The sequence below is a fragment of the Spermophilus citellus genome (genome assembly GCF_964194105.1).
Source record: "Spermophilus citellus genome assembly, chromosome: 7".
Lineage (NCBI taxonomy): Eukaryota > Metazoa > Chordata > Mammalia > Rodentia > Sciuridae > Spermophilus > Spermophilus citellus.
Window position 1 is genome coordinate 45,700,516 of NC_138188.1, and position 18,791 is coordinate 45,719,306.

The 18,791-nt window shown below is 44.0% G+C and overlaps 1 protein-coding gene across 2 annotated transcripts; it reads right to left on the reverse strand.

Moving 5' to 3' along the window:
* Nucleotides 1–4,980: 4,980 nt before the first annotated feature.
* TM4SF18 (transmembrane 4 L six family member 18) lies at nucleotides 4,981–18,559 on the reverse strand. 2 transcript variants are annotated; one of them, XM_081301804.1, is made up of 5 exons: nucleotides 18,118–18,559; nucleotides 15,260–15,349; nucleotides 11,308–11,366; nucleotides 7,397–7,577; nucleotides 4,981–6,454 (listed from the first exon to the last, which is right to left on the reverse strand). In XM_081301804.1, the coding sequence occupies exons 1-5, from the start codon at nucleotides 18,292–18,294 to the stop codon at nucleotides 6,440–6,442; spliced, it is 522 nt and encodes a 173-aa protein (XP_081157930.1). In that variant the 5' UTR covers nucleotides 18,295–18,559; the 3' UTR covers nucleotides 4,981–6,439. The 2 variants fall into 2 exon arrangements, with proteins under 2 accessions (XP_081157930.1, XP_081157929.1); XM_081301803.1 differs by having other exon boundaries at nucleotides 11,308–11,450.
* Between the last annotated feature and the right edge of the window lie 232 nt (nucleotides 18,560–18,791).

An 18,791-nucleotide genomic window follows, 5' to 3' on the forward strand; every position in this document is an offset into this window, starting at 1 on the left:
AAGCTAGGTCGCAGTGTGATGATATCATGGTAGGACCTTTAAGAGCTGGGATCTCATGGAAGGTGATTAGGTCATGAGGGCTATGCTCTCAGAGGAGGTTAATATAGACATGGATTGTTATAAAGACCAAGCCTCAGCCCTGAAGGCTTCTGGCTTCCTGCCTCTTGGTGTGGTGTCCTGCTCTCATATGTTCTTGTCTTGATGTCATCTGCCATGTTGCCAAAGGGCCTTTACCAGAGGCTAAAGCAATGGGGCTACCTGATCTTGGACTTGCAGCTTCCAAACCTGTGAGCTATTTAAATAAGCCCCCTTTCTTTATAAAGTACCCAGCTCCCCACATTCTGTCATAGCAACAGGAAATGAACTAATTACAGGAGCAATCTCTATTTCTGGTCCCTGAGCTCCAATAACCTATAATTAATGGAGTTTACTGATACCTGGCCCCTGAATTCTTTGAGTGAGCCTCATTCTGCCCCTTGCTGTCCTCTTATGTCTTCAGGTCCACAGGGACTTGTCCTTAGTGGTTTCCTGCTATTATAGTCTGACTCAAGACAGGAACTGCTTCCAGAATTCTTGTAAACACTCCCCTTCAATCTCATCTCCTCTACTCCTAGGGTTGGTTCTAACCACCTCTCTGCCAAAGTAGATGAAAAAGAGAGGCTCAGAGCTCAAGTCATAGCAAAGAGACTTGCTCTCAAAGTCAGAGCTTTCTCATAGCCAAGAGCATCAAGAGCCTCATTTCCAGCTCAGAAGAGCTAAGAGACCCCTCCCCGAGGGGCCGTATCTGCACTTACTGGAGATTCCCACCTGCAGAACCATGGCTTCCCAGACTGCAGGACTCGGCCAGCCCCATCCTTCCCTGGTGTGGAAGCTCCTGGGTCCCACTCATGTTCTAGGCTCTTCATTTCTAGGGTCCCTTTTCCCTAGATCCTTCAGGAATGGCTTCATCAGGGGCCCAGAGACCAAGACAGCCCAAGGCGTCTATTCTGCAGGGTTGTGTGTCTGAGGTCTGCAGAGGAGACTGCAGTTCCCATTCCAGAGAAGCTTACGCAGCTCCCACGGCCTGATTCCTTCCCCTCCCATTCTACCTCGTGTTTCTCACCCTAAGCAATATATTATTTACTTTTGAAGAAAACAAGAACAGCAAGCGCAAGCCCATCCAGGTGAGAAAAGGCAGCTCTGCCAAGGTGGGAGAAGATGAGGGAGCTGCCTCGAGGTCAGACTGCATCAGCCCTGAGGTTCAAGAGTCTTTCTCGGGCTAAACCCAGGGCACAGCAGTCAGCCTCTCTGTCCCTCTTGCTTCTAAGCTCCCAGTGGAGAAGCCTTGCTGTGGGGTGGAAGGGATGTCCTCAGCTGACCCAACAGGGGGAAGTAGAGGGGAAGGTGGGAGCAACATCAGGATGCTTAAGTCCAGCCACGGAAGATAAGAACCTCGCCCAGGTGTATTGTCTGGAAGTCTAAAGGGCGGTGCTGGCAGCAGGGCTCCAGGGCAGTGACTGTGCTTGGCCTGCAGGTCTCGGTCTCTAAGTCACAGGCTCCCTCCAGTGGACTCTGTCCCTGGTGAATAGCTGCCATCTTTTCCTTTCTTCTCCCTGGGGGATTCCCTCACCTGCCTCCTCTTTCCTGAATCCCATTTCTCCCTCTTTTTGGAGGAAGACAAATTCTCTCATTTTGGAGGAGTGCATTCTCCAGTGGCTTCTTGGTAAAGGGATTTTTTTGGGGAAACGCGCTCACTGGAAAATGTCAAGCATCAGGAAAACAATTTCCTTTAGAATTCTGAAGGTGCTGCTCCCTGGTCAGTCCAGTTTAGCCCATCAGAAGCCTGAAGCTAAGTGAGTCCCTCTACTTTCTGGGTGACCTATTCTTTTTGTTCCTGGAAGCCTGTAGAATATTCTCTTTTAAGCCAGGATTTTATTTTATTTTATTTATTTATTATTATTTTTTATTTTAATTTTTTTTTTATTAGCTACACTATGCCAGGATTTTAAAGCAATGATTGTGCCCTCCAATTCTCTGCTCCCTCTAGAAATTTCTGGTACTTGACGTTGGACTATTTGGCTAGTTTTCTAATTTTCTTTGACTTTTGGTCCAGTTTTAAAGATTTCTTATTCTTTTTGCTCTGGTCTCTGAAGGAGTCTTTGACTTTATTTTTTAAATCTTCTATCAAGTTTTTGCTTATTTAAGACATGAGAATATTAGCTTTTTATTGGGCTATGACAAACTCCACACAAACTTAGAGACAAAACACAGCACAAATTATCTTACATCCAAAGTCAGCTTCCCAGGCCTGAAAGTGCTGGCTGGCCAGGGCTCCTTCCAGGGAGAAGTTGCTCCTTGTCCTCCCAGGTTCTGGTGTCCACCGTGTTCTTTGGTTTGTGCCCCTTACCCCATGTCCAAAGCCAGCAAGGGAGCGACTTTCTCCTCTCTGGGTTTTTGTATCATCTCTCTCTGTGCCTAACACTCTTGTCCCTTTCTGAGGATGCTGGTGATGTGTGGGGCTTACCTGGCAACCCAGCAGGGCCATCTCTTCATTCAAAACTCCTCAACTTAATCACTTCTGCTAAGCGCTTTTCTAGGTAACATACTTGCGGGTTCCAGGGATTAGGACATGGCATTGGGGCAGTGGTGGGTGGGGGTGTTATTCTGCCTAACACAGCCAGTGAGCTTTTCCTCCTGGCCAGACTCCCTAGAGAGTCTCTGTAGGGAAGTGATAGGCTGGATGGCCACCAACTTTCTGAGATCTGTGTGGGATAAGAGGGCTCACAGGGAGGAGTGTCCCAGCATCCAGTATTTGGGCCATGCAGTCATTTGGTCTCTGGGTGCAGTAACTGTGTCTAGTTTTCTCCAACTCTGGGACCCTCTGTTTTTACTTTTCCAAAGAATAAAATTTCAGACACCTGCCACTTCCTAGTGGCATGGGGCTCACAAAATCCTTCTTGGTCCAGTGGTCCATTTGGGAGTCTTTTTAAGATCTGGGCAAAAGGCCAGTGTAGGCAATGAATAATTGGGCCAGGAAGATGGAGTTCAAAAGGAAATAAAATGCAGATACCTCCAGAGCACTTTCCCCTCCTCCAACCTGTTGCCAAGGGGACCTGCCTCCAGGGAGCTGTTCCTCACAGCAGGGGATTGTTAATGAGTGCATCCCTGCCCCCCCCCCCCCCCCAGGGTTCCCTGCCCTTCTGAGCAGCTCCTCTCTGGGCTTTTGGTCACTAGTCACATAGGCAAAATAAGAGGAGGAGGGCACATTAGGAAAAAGGAAATCTGAAATGAAATAAAACCAGCTCTGGATCCCCTTGCCGTTGGGTAAAGTCTGTGTCTGTTCTATCCTTTAAATAAAACTTCTTTTCTGAGATTGCCTTGGCCTTTCTTGGGTGTTCAATCTTCAACACAAAGGCAACTGGGACCTGGATCCTGATTTATTCTCAACACGGGTATCATCTCTGGTCTCCTTTTGAGGTTTCTAAGATACAAACCAGGTTGGTTCTCAGTGTTCCGTGGACAGCTCTAGCTTGCCGTGATTCTTGGGTTGGTTACTCAGATACCTCTCAGCTTCTACAATTTTATTGTGGTTGTCTTTTCCCCTCACCTCTCCACTTTTGTGGCCTTGATTCTTTAAAAAAACTGGATTAGGCTGGGTGTGGTGGTGCAGGCCTAGAATCCCAGTGGCTCAGGAAGCTGAGACAGGAGGATTGTGAGTTCAAAGCCAGCCTCAGCAATTTCACAGGGTCCTAAGCAACTTAGTGAGACCCTGTCTCTAAATAAAACATAAAAAGGACTGGAGATGTGGGACAGTGGTTAAGGACCCTTGGGTTCAATCCCTGGTACAAAACAAACAAAAAAAACTATTATAAATTCAGTGTCATTTTAGGCAGGCGTGAAATTATAGGGATGTATGTGTATGTGTTTTTATCTCAATCCTTAAAAAGCATTTTGTTTGATTTGGTTAAGTTCTTTGGACCAGGTACTGTGTTATTTCTGATCCAAGTGGCCTGGCACCAAATCCAGCACTCTTTCTAAGTAGAAAGTTTTTGTGTCCGGTTCTATGTGTCCTGCCGGCCTGCCCAGCTACGCGGCTGCATCTCTACTCCTGACAGATGCCGAAGCTCCTCCAGGACTGACCTTGACACGATCTCCCACAGCAGGAAGCACTGGCCAGTGTCTTTCCTAACATGACCGTGAATACCCCCCCACCCTCCGCCAGCTTCCCAGGGATAGAAGTGCACAGGCCACAGGCAGGGCTTCCAGGAACCTGAGGACCTGGCCACTGAGCTCATGGTCTCAGCTGGTGACATAAGGAAAGTTGAGCTTTTTGTTTTAATGGTCTTCCTTGTACTCTGGATTTGGGAGTCTAACCTGTACTGCCTGCCTCTTACCTTCTCCTCCTTTCTCTCCCACATTCGGATGTCATGTCACCTCTGTGGCCCTATTTCCTTCCTCTGCCCTTTTCTTTGGTTGCTTTTGTAGCACTTCCAAGTCTCGGCATCCCAGATCTTGGGCTCCAAGTGGACCTAGGTTCTGATTTAAGAGAGGCTAAGTAAATTTACAAAGTCCCACAGCTAATAAGGCAGAGCCCAGACTTCAACCTGAGCAATCTGACTCCAAAATACATCTTTCCTCACTTTGCCATAGATCACGTGTAATTCACATTCGTGTACCAAATACTCTTTTCTGAGAAAAGTATGCAAGTTTGAGTGTGTGTGTGTGTGTGTGTGTGTGTGTGTGTGTCTCAGAGCAGGTGTTGACTGTGTGCATGGAGGATAGCAATAGGGATTGGCAGAGTGCTGAAGTCAGCCTCGCGACCAGCACACTAGCTTCATACTTGAGGTTCAAAACATAGAATTTAACTAGTGAGTTCAAATTAAAGAAACATGACTCTCAATTTACCTTTTTTGCCCGGCTCAGAGACGGCTCCTCCCAGCTCCTGCCTCTAGCCACCTGACGCGGTAGGGAGGTTTACACAAGAGGCCAGCAAGAGAGAGAGAAACACACCAGGGTGTTAGCTTTTATTGGGGAACAAAAAATTCAGGGGACAATTCCATCCAATGAAGGTTGAGGGGGGCAGCATTCCAAGGTCAGGGTCAGTGATTGGTTTTCAGGTCAGTGGTCAGGCACACCCCCACATGGACAAGCCCTAGCACCTGGGGAAGGGTGGGGAAGGCTCTGACACAGCTTGTCTAAGCACCTCACACCCAGCCAGGGAGGTAGCTCAAATCACGAGCGAGAACGGCTTCCCACACTGAAGCCCAGCAGTTCTGTGATGGAGACGGTGCCCAGCAGAGAGACTCAGGGAGAAGGGCCTGGCGTGCATGTTGACATGGAGGGCCTGTAGGCCCACTGTGTGCTAGGCCCCACAGATGATGGGAAATATAAGATGTGGCTGCACTCCTCAGGGGTGTCATGGTGTGTACAGATGCAAGGTTTATAAATGTTCTACCTTAAATGCTTTTGACTTTAGCAACACAGGTCAGTGGTAATTCCCAGGACACAGGCATCTACTGATCCATAGATCCTCCATTGCCCAGTGGGAAGGTCCCCAGCTACTCATTTAGTTCATAGCTACTATTCTAGTCCAGCATCCTCACCACCAGAAGTGAGAGAAGATCAAGAATCAGATTCTATGCATTTATATAAAACTTCTTGGGTTATCTAGGTCACTCTTTTCCTCATTGAAAGTTGAAGTGCTATTCCAAGATTTTTATAAATACTAATTGTTTGGAAACACTTGTACAAAGCATGTACTTTTAAGGGTTGAAAAAATAGAAAATTTTAATAGTAAAAATATGAGTTTTTAAAAAATATTTATAGTAAAACATACTTAATAAACAAAACTTTAAAAGTATAGAAAAATAGGAAGACCCAAATCAATCACAATTGATATTTTGTTGTTTCTTACTAGATTTCATTTTTATCCTAAACTTTGATTATTTGGTGGTTTATTTTAATTAGTTATGCTAGTGCTGTAAACAGAAATTTGTAACCTGCTTTTTTATGTAGCATTATTCCTAACCTCTAAAACATCATAATTATCATATAATTTTACATTTAATGTACCATGCTTCAATTCTTCCCCCAAAGTTAGATTTTTGGGGGATTTCCTATTTTCCAGAATATTAGACCATGTTGCAATACACATTTGCATAGAATTTTTCTTATATTCTTACTTGTTTTCATAGTACAGATTCTTGGAAATGGACTTATTTGATTGAAGGGTATAACTACACATACTTGTAAAGTTCCTGACACATTAGTTTGAAAAAAATTCTCAATGAAAAGGTGGCCCGATTGGCACTTCCAGTGAGGACTTTAAATTTCACAAATGGGCATGATGAACGCCAAATGCAGGAAATGCCCTCATCCAGTGTCACCCTCAAAGTACTCAGTGGGCCTGAGGCTTAGGTTGACAGCTGTATCTTGACAATAAAAACACTCTTGTCCATATTCAGATGATTCCAGGCTATGGAAAAAGAAAAAAAAAAAAAAAAAACCAAAGTGAGTCAAGTTATAAAATTGTCTTGATTAATAACCTATCATCCAGGTAGCAACTTAAACATTTAGCATATTCAAAACGTGATAGGAGGTGGGCATGGATGTCTGTAATCTCAGCATCTCAGGAGGCTGAGGCAGGAGGATAGTGAGTTCAAAGCCAGCCTCAGCAAAAGCGAAGTGCTAAGCAACTTGGTGAGATCTTGTCTCTAAATAAAACACAAAATAGGGCTGGGGATGTGGCTCAGTGGTCAAGTGCCCCTCAGTTCAATCCACGGTAGCCCCCCCCCCTCACTGCAAAAAAAAAAAATGTTAGGATAGGAAAATATCTATTTGAAACTGCTCAGAGAGATGTTGACATTATATGTTATTAAAATGTGAGATTCCTTGTTCAAGATTTCTCTTCACTCTTGACTTGTTGAATAGGTTTAGCAGTTGCAATCATAAGTAAATTATCAGTATTTTAGCAGATGAAGTTAATTAGTTTCAATAGGATGAGACATTTCCCCTCTTCTCAAACCACTTGTTAAGTGTCCTCAGTATAAAGAAGTTTTATTACTTGAATATAACAATAGTGAGACAAAGTCCTGAGCCTTCCATTATCTCATGAGCATGACAATTCTTAATAACAGTAAAATATCATCATGCTTTTGGTTATCTCTACATAGAGAAATGAAATGCACTCATTCAAAACTCTTAGGCTATTTTTACCATACAATATAGTGCATCGATTTGACAGTTGTTGACTTAATTCATTCCATTGAGGCCAGTCAACAAATGACTGGAATATCAGAAAAAAAAATTGAGATTTTAGAGTTTGAGGAAAAATAAGGGCAGTAGAAATGGGGGTAAATGAGGGATTGCAGAGATCTTCCCCCAGGATAAAGGGGAAAGGGCTGGCGGCCAGCACTACCTGGATGATGACGGAGTAGGTGCCGCACAGGGTCTTGGAAAGCTGAATGGAGATTCTGACGAGGCAGATGATCACCTGAAGCCCACTCAGGGCTATGAGGATGGAAAACAAAATCACGTTCCACTCCACCACGTGTGTGGGCTCCAGACATTGGCTCCACATGCTGGAATCTGTCAGAAAACTGAGAGAGAGGAGGGAGTGGTCAATTGGAACCTGGGTCTGGGCTCACATTGTACCCAAGGCTGAAACTACAGCCACTCATATGTTTGGGAAGTTAATACTTTATTATTAAAATGTAACAAACATAACATCATATTAGTATGTAGTAATATTAAACAGTAATATGAATTAATATATTTGAAAAGTCATTCAGGTGCATCTATTGAACACTGTATGTACAGCCACTGACTTAGACCCTTAGTTTAAACATGGTGTCTGCCTGAGAGGCACTCTCAGTTGATCAGGAGGCAAGACAAACCCCTGACAGGTCAACCACAGCAGAAGGCAGCAGAAGGTTGCAAATTCCAAGATGGGGAGTTGAGAAGTCGGTCAGGGATGGAGACTTGTTCTGGGCATAAAATCACATTTATGGCAAAAGGATGAAAATTGCGCTAGAAATTCCTTGACACTGTCCAAGCCCTTTCAATAAAGGCAACCACGTGAGCCAACATCGGGGAAGATAGGAAGGCCCGTGAGAACCCAGCATGCAGGCCCCACTCCACCGCGCTGGCTTGGTGGGTCCGGAGGAACCGAGTTCCAGTTCTAAGTCCCCCAGGGGTGATGCTGCTGTGCTCAGCTCTGGTCCCCATAAAGAACCTCTTTTTTTTTTTTTTTTTTTTTTTTTTTTGCAACATTGCTGTCCCAGCTGAAGGAGACTCAGATTATGGGATGGGAACACAACGGCCCACGTTTCAATCCGTCCAGTTTAGCACAGGGATGTGAGATCAAACCACTCCCAGGACAAACCAGAAGCTACTCTGGACCAACCCAGTTTGCAGGCTCACCCTGGCTCTTTCATGGTCCTGGGCACTTCTAATGGTCAGACTGTGTGTTCAGCAACACTGAAATGGAGAACTGGCCTCCCCAAAACCTGCCCCGACAAAAACAATTGTCACATTCACAGGGGCAAAGTGCTTGGCAGGGTGGCTTTTCTCAGAGCTGCAGCCAGCAGCCCATGTCCTGGCCTTGAGGCTGTGGGCACCGGGGTCAAGGTTGAGCAGGGGTGGATTCCTACTCTGGTGACCACGCGCCCCACCTTGACCTCTCCTCTGTTTTTCTTCCTCTGACCTCTATTCCTCTCCTACTCCTTCCTCTGAACTCTTTCCTCTTCCTTTATTTCCTTCTCTAATGCTCTGGAAACTCAGAAGCACTCTGAGAATTTCTCGATATTGCTAAGGGTCCTCATCCCCAGCCATAAAGAATCAGCACCTGGGATTGCAGGGCCCTGGGAAGGGACTTTACCCCTCTGACCACCAGAGTCTTATCTGGATGATGGGTTAAAATAGCCCATGATTGGAGCTGGGGATGTGGCTCAAGCGGTAGCGTGCTTGCGTGGTATGCTCGGGGTGCTGGGTTCGGTTCTCAGCACCACATAAAAATAAAATAAAGATGTTGTGTCCACCGAAAACTGAAAAACAAATATTAAAAGATTCTCTCTCTCCCTCTTCTCTCTATCTTAAAAAAAATAGAGCATGATTGTGAATATTTGGTGAGACGTGTGCGTCTCAGCCAGCCATGAGGGAGGCGGGTCCCTCCTGATCCCTTCTCTAGACTCTTCCCCTTGCACGTTGTGCACAGATCATTTAGCACTTAAAAACCAGTCAGAAGAGGGTCTGTCTCACCCAGGCTATGGTAAGGTTTATTCATCTTATAAACTGCAGCAGCAGGGTGGGGAGGAATAGAGAAGCCATCTCAGCATTGACTTCAGGTGTGGGAACTCCACCTAGATGTTCACTCTATAAATCTATGTCTGCATCTGTGTCTGCATCTGCTTCCATTTCCTAACCAGACTGCCATCTAAGGGCCCTGATTCTCTGAACAGCCAGGTCTAGACTTAAGGCAGTTCCCAGTATCATGTACAGATTAACAAATGTTTGTTGATTGAAAACTGATTCAGGATCCTCACTAGTCATTTTATAGTGGCTGGAACTGCTAGCCAGCTGGAGGATGGGGAATTCAAGGGACATAAAGGAGTCTGCAGAGTAATGTTATTAATAATAATAAAACTTGGAGCTGGGCACGGTGGTGCATGCCTGTAATACCAGCAGCTCAGGAGGCTGAGGCAGGAGGATCATGAGTTCAAAGCCAGCCTCAGTAAAAGAAAGGCGCTAAGCAACTCGGTGAGATCCTGTCTCTAAATCAAATATTTGTGTATCACATCCTTTATAATTCTCAGCTCTGTAAGGTAGATATGATTATTTTCCACAACTTACAGAGGCTCAGAGACAGCCATATATTTGTCTAGTATCATACAGCATAGAAAGAGGGGTTTGGAGATATAAGTCCAAACCTATAAGCATCAAAGACCTGTGTGCTTCAAGGGCAAACTTTATCCTAAGGCTTTCACTCAGTAGACTCTTCTGTCAGTTCTGTGAATTCTAGAAGGGAGGGAACCTCTGCAATTTAGCTGTTATTCTCTAACACTCAGCCCAAGTTCAAAACATAATAGATGCTCAATAAATATTTGCTGCATAAATGAAATACTGATATTCATCATTTTGATATTAATCCTTTCTCTACCCTGCATTTGACAAACCTTGGAAACTTCTCTAGGAGACCAGAGACTTAGCTTTCCTGGATGGTCTGCAAACAATTTTTCACCTCCAAACACTTTTATGTAGTCAGAGGCAGGTGAAGACCAACATTCAAGGTAGCTGAACAAAGTGACGGAGAGACTTGTGGAAGGGAAAGTGGCTTTGGTTTGGGGGTAGGACAAAGTTGGTATCAAAAAGGTCTTTGTCCTCTCGGGAATTTCTATGTTGAGATCTTCTTTCCTGAGCCCCTTCTGCACCACAGGAGTGTCACCTCCAATGCACTGGAAGGCCTGAGGTTATTGTCTGTGTTCTTCTGACCTGAGGAGAGCCCTGTCTTTTTAGTAGACTAAAAGAGGTCAGCAGTGCCGTGCAGGCCCAGGTTGCATGTGAGACCCTCACATAGACAAGGCCCTGGAACAGACAGTGGAGCCAGTTGTAGGGCCTGGGGAAGAAAATGCAGCCTCCCCAGTGAGCAGTATATGCTCTTCACTGTATTCCATTCTATTCTGAGCATAAGATAAAGACAAGGAGACTGGGCTTCTCCTGCATCCCTTTCTGGGCCCTGCTTCCTCCGGAGCTGCGTCTGCAGGTGCTGGTAGCCCAGTAAGGCCAGCACAAGGCCAGTCCAGGCATTCTGAGATACAGGGTGGGGGTGCTCAAGCCACCAGCCTTCTGAGCAAGGGCATCTCTTTGGACCCTTCTTCATTACCAGCTGGGGAAGCCCCTGGCTGTCTCCACAGTCTACTGTCCCAAGTTGTGTTCCTGGATCTGACTGCACCTTCCTGCTCATCCTTCATGGTTCTATCTCCATGTCCCCTGCTGCTATAGCTAAAAGTGGCACTCTCCAAGGGCACCATGATTCCTTTCCTGCCACTGCAACCGACCACGTCCAAACTGGCTACAAAAGAAGACTGAGTCACTGAAACCTGACAGATCCCAGCTCCATTAGTTGCCAGATAATCACCAGGTTTTAATCTGAACTATGGGAAAAATGTGACTTTCAGTGATGGCTTGCCTCAAAATATTGAGTACATATCACATTCAGAAACCAGAGAAGATAGCCAAAGGTGTGTGTCCATGTGGAACCCCAGGGCAATCGTGGACGATGGAACTGAATGAGGATTTTCTGAGCTCCTTAGTTGGGGAATGAGTCCTTACCGTCCTGCGGTATCTTCAAAGGCATATTCCCAGCCATGGAGGGTGCGGCAGTATGGGCCCTGGAGGAGACCCAGAGCAGATATGACCATGCTGTATCCAGAAAAAGCAATTCCCAGAGCAGAAAAGATAATCGACAACATGGTCTAAATGAGATACAGAAGAGAGGTTAGAGAATGAGCAAAACAAGGAGGTCGTTTATCCACAGTACCCTTTGGGACCCGCCCCTGCTGGTCTGTACCCAAGGTAGCCCATGTAATTCCAAATGCCATATAAAAATGGGAAAATTTGGGGCTGGGGCGGTAGCTCAGTGGCAGAGCACTTGCCTCTCATGTGTGAGGCACTGGGTTTGATCCTCAGCAACACATGAAAATAAACAAATAAAATAAAGACACTTGGCCTATCTACGACTACAATTTTTAAAAAAATGGAAAAATTTGATCCAAACCTGTCTGATCATAAAATACATTTCCAAATGATTTTTTTTGTTATCATTCAGAGGGTATCAGATCATTTGCTAAATTTCTTCTGTTTTTCTGCAAGTCTGCCATCAAAATAATGATGACCTTCTATAGGATCGTGGTAAAGGGGCGTGATCCATCAGCCTGTAGCTATTTGTTATCGTGGTAAAGGAGCGTGATCCATCAGCCTGTAGCTATTTGTTGGACCTGTTATTTTCTAGGTAGGGCAGCTTCTCTAAGAATAAGCTCTGACTTTTGTTTCCCTTGTGAAGATGGTGTTTTAAAATCTTCACATGTAAGAATGTAACGGGGGTTAGAGGTGTTTGCTAGGTGTTCATGTTCAAGTTCACACAGAATGGCAAGAACTGGAAGGGCTTCTCTGTGTGGGGAGCAGGAGCAACGGCACAGGCAGATGTGAGAGGGTGGGCAGGCTGCTCTGACCTGAGAAGGACTCATTCAGAGGCTCTAGGGAGCAGCTCTGAAGACTAGATGGACCTGGGGTTAATGTTGGGGAGACAGGCTCCACAGACACTATTCAACCCTCAAGGAACTTGGGAAGCAGCGTGGATCTGGGCTAGAGATAGCTTGCATACCAGATCAAGGAGTCTGGACCTCTTCATCCTTGGCAGGGGCATGCCCTGCTCCAACATTTTATTAAAAAAAATGTTTACATCCACAACAAAAGTTGAAAACATAAACCCACAAAGCCCTCTGTACTCTTTATCTAAACTCATCCATCACAAACATCTTCCCATGCTGTGCCCTTGCTCTGTGTGCATGTGTCTTTGCACATGTGTGTACACATATGTTCACACCCACACACACTATTGTTTTGTTGAACCATTTGAAAGTGGGTCTGCAGACGTTATGATCTTTCACCCCTAAATACATAGCATCATGTTTCCTACGGTTAAAAGCCTTCCATTATTTTGGAACTCTTTTTAATGGATCCAATGAAGGTTTATGTGCAAGGTTATGTCTCTCTACACTAGTCTGACTTTGTTTCTCATAGTATCAGATTTTTTGAAGAATTCTACCAGTCATCTTGTGAAGGTCCCATATTCTGGGATTTCCTGCCTGTTTCTTCATGTTTGGGTGCAGACGTCTAGGCAGGAACACCGGATTGGTGAGGTGCACCATGAGCCTCTCATGCTCTGAAGCTGAGCATGTTCCCTTGGCTAAAGGTGCCCCTTGGACCTCTCCCCTATAGGTACATTTTCCATTTTGAAATTAGTAAATAACTGGTGAGGGAGCCCTTTGAGACAGGGTCAAAGTCTGTTTCCTAACATTTCAAGTGACAGACCTGGCATCCACTGATGACCTCAATGGTCACCAGTGAACACACAGGGTATTGCAATGAACTGCTTTATTGATTCTATCATTTCTCTGAATTTTAGGTGACCCTTTCTTACCCAGAAGGACTTCCATTTCTCATTTCTCTCTCCTCTGCTTCTCTCTTTCAATATTATTGTGGACTCATTGATTTTATAATCCAATGTGCAATAATCCATAGCTGCTACTACTTTCTCAGATGCCCAGAGGGTCCAAATTGGCCACAGGAACCCCCTTTCGGTCAACTCCTTGGCCTACTCCTATCATTCTTGAACAATTCCTTGCTTCCTGGTGCCCCAGGTTCATTTGGAACTTAGCCAGCCCCAGACCTTGAATAGGCTGTTTTTCTCACAAATCTGGGAACTGATTTTTGAGCAAGGAAATGACATGACCCAATGTGCTTCTGGAGGCCTGCTCTGGCAGTGGTGGCACAGGGCTGGAAGTGAAGAGTCCACAGATGAGGACCCCGCTGGAGATGACTTGGAGTTGAGGTGACAGACAGTCACTGGAGTAAAACACATTAGGGAGAAACGAGACAGGAGATGGAATTATAAAAAAAAAAAATCCAGAGTTGAAATTTAGATGAAAAGGGGAAAGAAACAAGGATGCCAAGAAGTATAGTTTGGTTTGGGAGAAAAACCAATTTATTTCAGAAATGTTGACTGGAAGGGGAGAGGGAAGACAGGAAGGCAGTGACATGCAGATAAATCTAGAAGCTGAGACCAGAAGGCGGAGGACACACCTGCAACTTTAGGAATAAAAATGATGCCAAGTTGCAATCCTTTGTTCAAAATTATGTCACTGGCTATAACATCAGACTATTCCTAGCAGACTTTTGTGCTGGAGATGCTAATTGGAAGTCAAGATAAATTGGACATGTTGCTTTTGGTTCTATACTTAATGATACATACATTTGTTTCCTAGAATTTCCTTGACTAGCATGGCTTATGCGTTTACCTCAATCTATTGCTTTACTCAAACAATTTTGAAAGCTCTTCTGTAATTGTAATATAAGTAGCTATGGGACAGAGATGTCTGAGTGTATTGGTTGAGAACACACAAACACACACACACATACACACACACACACACACACACACACACACCCCTCAGGGACACAGTGCTAAATTAAGTTATTAATTTTCCAAAGGCCAAGAAATTTGGCCAAACCATCTTGGCTATAAATCCAAATCTGCTAGGGAGATTTTTAAATAAATCACGCCCATGTTGTATCTCAAACTGACTAAATCAGAAACCTGGGGTGGGGCGGGGGGTGGAATTCAGGTACTAGGTTTTTTGCATGTTCTGGGTGGTCACAGTGGGAGCCCCTGCTGCAGAGTGCCCAGGGGAGTCTGATCAGGCTCCTCCTAGTCAACCAACACCAAGTTCACTTGGACCCACAGGTGCCTCCTCTATAAGATAGCAGCCACGACAATCTACCCACTGGGCAAATGTGAAAGAACTAGAAATCGTTCTGTAAATGTGATTTTAGGAAGGAGAGGAAGAGAAGATGGTGGGGAAGCCAGAGCCCAGGTGTGCCTGATGAGCTTGGGCTTAGGAGACTGGGTGGAACTATTCTCTCTGATTCTATTTTAATTATTTTTAAAGTACCAATTTTTTAAAAAAATGTAAATCATATACACCCAGCAACATGGATGAATCTACAAATCATTAAGCCGATAAGAGAAACCATATAAAAAGAAAAATACTATAAGATTCATTTTATATAAGACACTAACCAATCTATAATGACAGAGTAGATCAAAGGTTACTTTTGGGGCGGGTAATGAAAATGTGCAATAGCTTCATGGTGCATCCAACAGCCCAAACTCATAGAATGCAGCACTTTCAGTGGATGCCATTTATCATATGTAACTTGGTCCTCAATGAAGTTGGCATGGAAAAAAAAATAGACTCCTGGAAACCCAGTCAGGAAAAAATAGTGCTCTTTCCTAATTCCATGTGCCTTTAAATTCTGGGATTCTAGAAAAGTACCATCAGAACAAAGGCAGAGGAAATAGGTAAGCAAAGTGGAAGACATCTCGAGTACTCTCAGTCTGAGCCAAAGACAAAGAGTGTGAGATGACGCCAGTATGCTACGGATTGACAGGAGAGGAAGCTGGAACCCACCCACCCCCCATCCCCTGAGCTGCTGCTCTTACCATGTATTTTTTGGTGCAGTTTTCACTCTGGCAACACTTATAACGGCTGTCATTGTCCAGGACAAGAAGAACCACGGCTACCATCAGCATCTGTGGGAGGAGGAGAAAATGTCAGAAATGGAGACTCATTGACACTCATGGTTCTGAGCAGAGGACCGGGATTCGAAGCACCGAGTCTGGAGTCAGGTGGACTGGGGTTCAAATCCCAGCTCTGCTGCTTTCTAGCTGTGTGAACTTGAGAGTCATTCTCTAAAATGTAGGGTTCAGAACTCACCCCCCTGAGTTGTTATCAGGCACTATGTAGCCCTTTGAGTTCAGTGCTGGATTCATAGTGATTGATCAATACTGGCTATTACTCTCAAGGTTTGCAATAGTCAAAGCTAATGGATAAGGAGGAGTAGACGGTACAGCCGTGAAGCACCCCGCTTTGGGCAGCAAACCTGCATTTTCTCTGCCTCAGTTGCGGAGGTTGAAGGAAAATCCTTCACCAGAGTTTGCAGCCTGCCACTCTCTCTACTAACTGCCCTTGGGAATGGAGGTGAGAAGAAGGGTTAGTCTGAAACTTTATCTCTTTAAAGGAAGCTCAGTTTCCCATACAATCAAAAATTTCCAGTGTGTTTTGTCTGTTTTAGGCCAACTGGCTGGGATAATTCAATGTTTTCTACTTCTTTTCTTGGTATCTTAGGCAAAGGACTCAAGCTCTGGAAAGAACGTGGATTTTATTACTCTGAATTTCTGGCTAAGAGAGGTATGAACCAGAGCTTATGGGAAATTCCCCACCCATCCTTTGCTCTCACTGTTGAGCACTAAATCCTAAGGTGGAGGTCACTGTCACTCTACTATTGGCAACACCTCCAGTGTCCAACACCTTCAGCTTTCCTTTCTTTGTCTGTCTCTTCAACCGTTTATCTGTATTTCTCAACCTTCTCTTAACAAGGAATCAGAACTGCAGGAAATCATGACATTACAATAATATTTTGCAGTAATCCTTAGAAAATGAAAAATAAAAAAAATGAGTTCTTCTTCCAGTTTTAAATCTTACCTGGAATAGAAGTCAAGGAGTCCTATATTTTTTCTCCTTCCAACAATGTTAATTATTACAGATTCTTATAGATTCTGGTTTAATCTTATTTATGTGTATTTTACATTCATTACAGATACTTATTGAGGGAAACAATGGTAAGATAAAGCTGAAGTAATAGTAACCGGCATCATTATAGTATTGGTAGTCATAATTAGCCTTAGACCCTAGAGTCCTGTTGCTTAGCTGTTGACTGTTGAAAGAGAGGCTGCCTTCATTTTGTTTTAGAACATTACCACACTGTGGAGGACTCACAAGCAATGGAGAAAAATTACCCACAATTCCACCCATCTTCATGTTTCCAATCTATTTATTTCCAGAGTTTTCTCATTTCCATATGTTTTCTATAGTTGTAATAACAAATGTATCTAACTTTGTTGTATCTTTGTTCACTTAACATAAAATAATGTTCATTTTCGATGTTGTTATATTTCCATAATTACAATCTTTATCACTGTATGAAGGGAGTGTACCATAATTTATTTAGACCCTTTTCTGCTAAGATGCTTTTTAAAATAATGCTATAACAACCATGGTTCATATAACTCTTTCCTTATTTTGGATTATTTCCTCAGAATGAATGATGAGATTTAGGATTGTCAAATTGAGAGACAACAGCATTTTCACGGACCTTGATGTTTTGCACCAAACTCTTCTCCAAAGGATTTGCTTTTATTGGCAGTGCCACTGACATTAGTTGTGTACCCATTATGTGGCAACATCCATAGCATTGGGTATTAATACTTAAAAGTCTACCAATTTAATATGCAAAACCAAAATGAAATCAAAAGTAAATGACAACTGCTTTCCAACAATAGCTATTCAAATGTTGTAATAAGTAAATTCCCCCAAATGCAGATAGATGTAATGCCTTTTCTTCCACGTTATTGGAAGTCTCAGGAGATTACAGTGCACAAGGTATTGTTTTCAGGAATGGGACCACCAGGAAGAGCGTCTTTTCCTCTGAGTTGCCAACATGAATTACTATCAGCTCATTTATTTTTGAAGAACACAAAGCCATCAGGAAAACATTCATGGATTCTTTCCAGTGATAATTTTGAGTTCCTATTTAAGAACATCCTCCATCACTGGAGAGGTGATTTTGGACTCCTTAGTGATAATGTGGCCCATTTTTAAATAAATATTTATAATTATGACAGTCACTGGCTACATACTACATGTCAGTCTCTGTCCAGGGCACTTTATCTGATTTTATTTAATCCCTACAATCACCCTGGGAAGTAAACATCATTATTCACATTTTGAAAATGTGGACACGGAGGCTTTAAGTATCTAGCCAAAGGTCTCCTGACACAAATGACAGAGCCTAGATTTGAAAGAAAGTTTGTGTGAATCTCCAAGTCTCTGATTTTTCCATGCTGTTTTAGTACCCCTGCCCCCAGGCTAAAGAAATCCTGTGTGCAGACAGAAAATCCATTCTAGAAAAGGGTAATGCCATTGGAAATTAAGTAGCTTAAATTGATACACCGGGTTCATGATTTTTTTCAGCATAATATTTTTATAGGTCAGTGTCCCAAAAACTTTACTTGGACTAGTTTTCTGTATTGCTAAAGCCACATTACGTTGCTGAATAGTTTATCCAAAACAAAGCTACGCCCCAAATCTTAAAGGACTAATAGCCCCTCCATCCCCTCCCACCTTCCAAATCTGAAATTCAAGATTCGTAGAACACTTTTTATCATTTTGACTGTGTACAAGGCTATGCTTACTAACGGATCCCCATTCTGCAATCTCAAGTCTCCAACATCACACTTACCATGACACCCGAGAAACAGATTCCTTCAAAATACCACACGTAGTTGGTGAGCTTATTGCTGGCTGCGTAGGAGAACTGCCCATTGGGGAAATACAGTAATATGTTCACAATGATGCTCCAAAGTGCAAGTGGAATTAGCAGGCAGCTCAGGCAGCCCCCGCACTTCCGAGACCCCATTGTGGCCTGCTTACAGCCCGTAGAGTCCAAGAGAGAATTTCATATGCCGGTGGTCCTTTTTCCTGTCTGTCTTTTTCTTTTTCTTTCCTTCTTTCTTTTTTCTTTTTTAAAATTACCTGCCCCTTTCTGGGTCAGAGCCCTTCACTTCAGATTCACGAGGAGCCAGGGCTTGGAGTACAACTGCAGCCCAGAACAATCCGTGTGAGTACTGGTTTACTATTTGGAGAACAATAGACAATGATCAAGGGCTGAGGAGCTGAGCTGGTCTTCATCCTGTGCCAGAGGAATGTGCTGTTTGACACTGCTTTGGAGAATAAGTCATTTTCCCCTGGATTAGAGCACTGCAGACTTAACCCTGAGCAAGTCTGGAGAAGGAAGTTGGGGGAGGCAGCTGGAATTGAGTCTGGTAAATCTCATCCAGCAGTGGAGACAGGGTTCAAGAGAAACCACCCAGGAGGCTTGGGTTAGAGTGTGACCTCTTCATCCCTTTTCATCTC

Bases quoted from the DNA above. Each gene is read 5' to 3' on its own strand.
- TM4SF18 (XM_081301803.1), bottom strand. From the start codon at position 18,294: ATGGGGTCTCGGAAGTGCGGGGGCTGCCTGAGCTGCCTGCTAATTCCA. The intron at 11,451-15,259 runs GTAAGAGCAGCA...TATCTCATTTAG, and splicing joins ACTGCACCAAAAAATACATG to ACCATGTTGTCGATTATCTT. The intron at 7,578-11,307 runs GTAAGGACTCAT...CCTCTCTCTCAG, and splicing joins TTTGAAGATACCGCAGGACG to TTTTCTGACAGATTCCAGCA.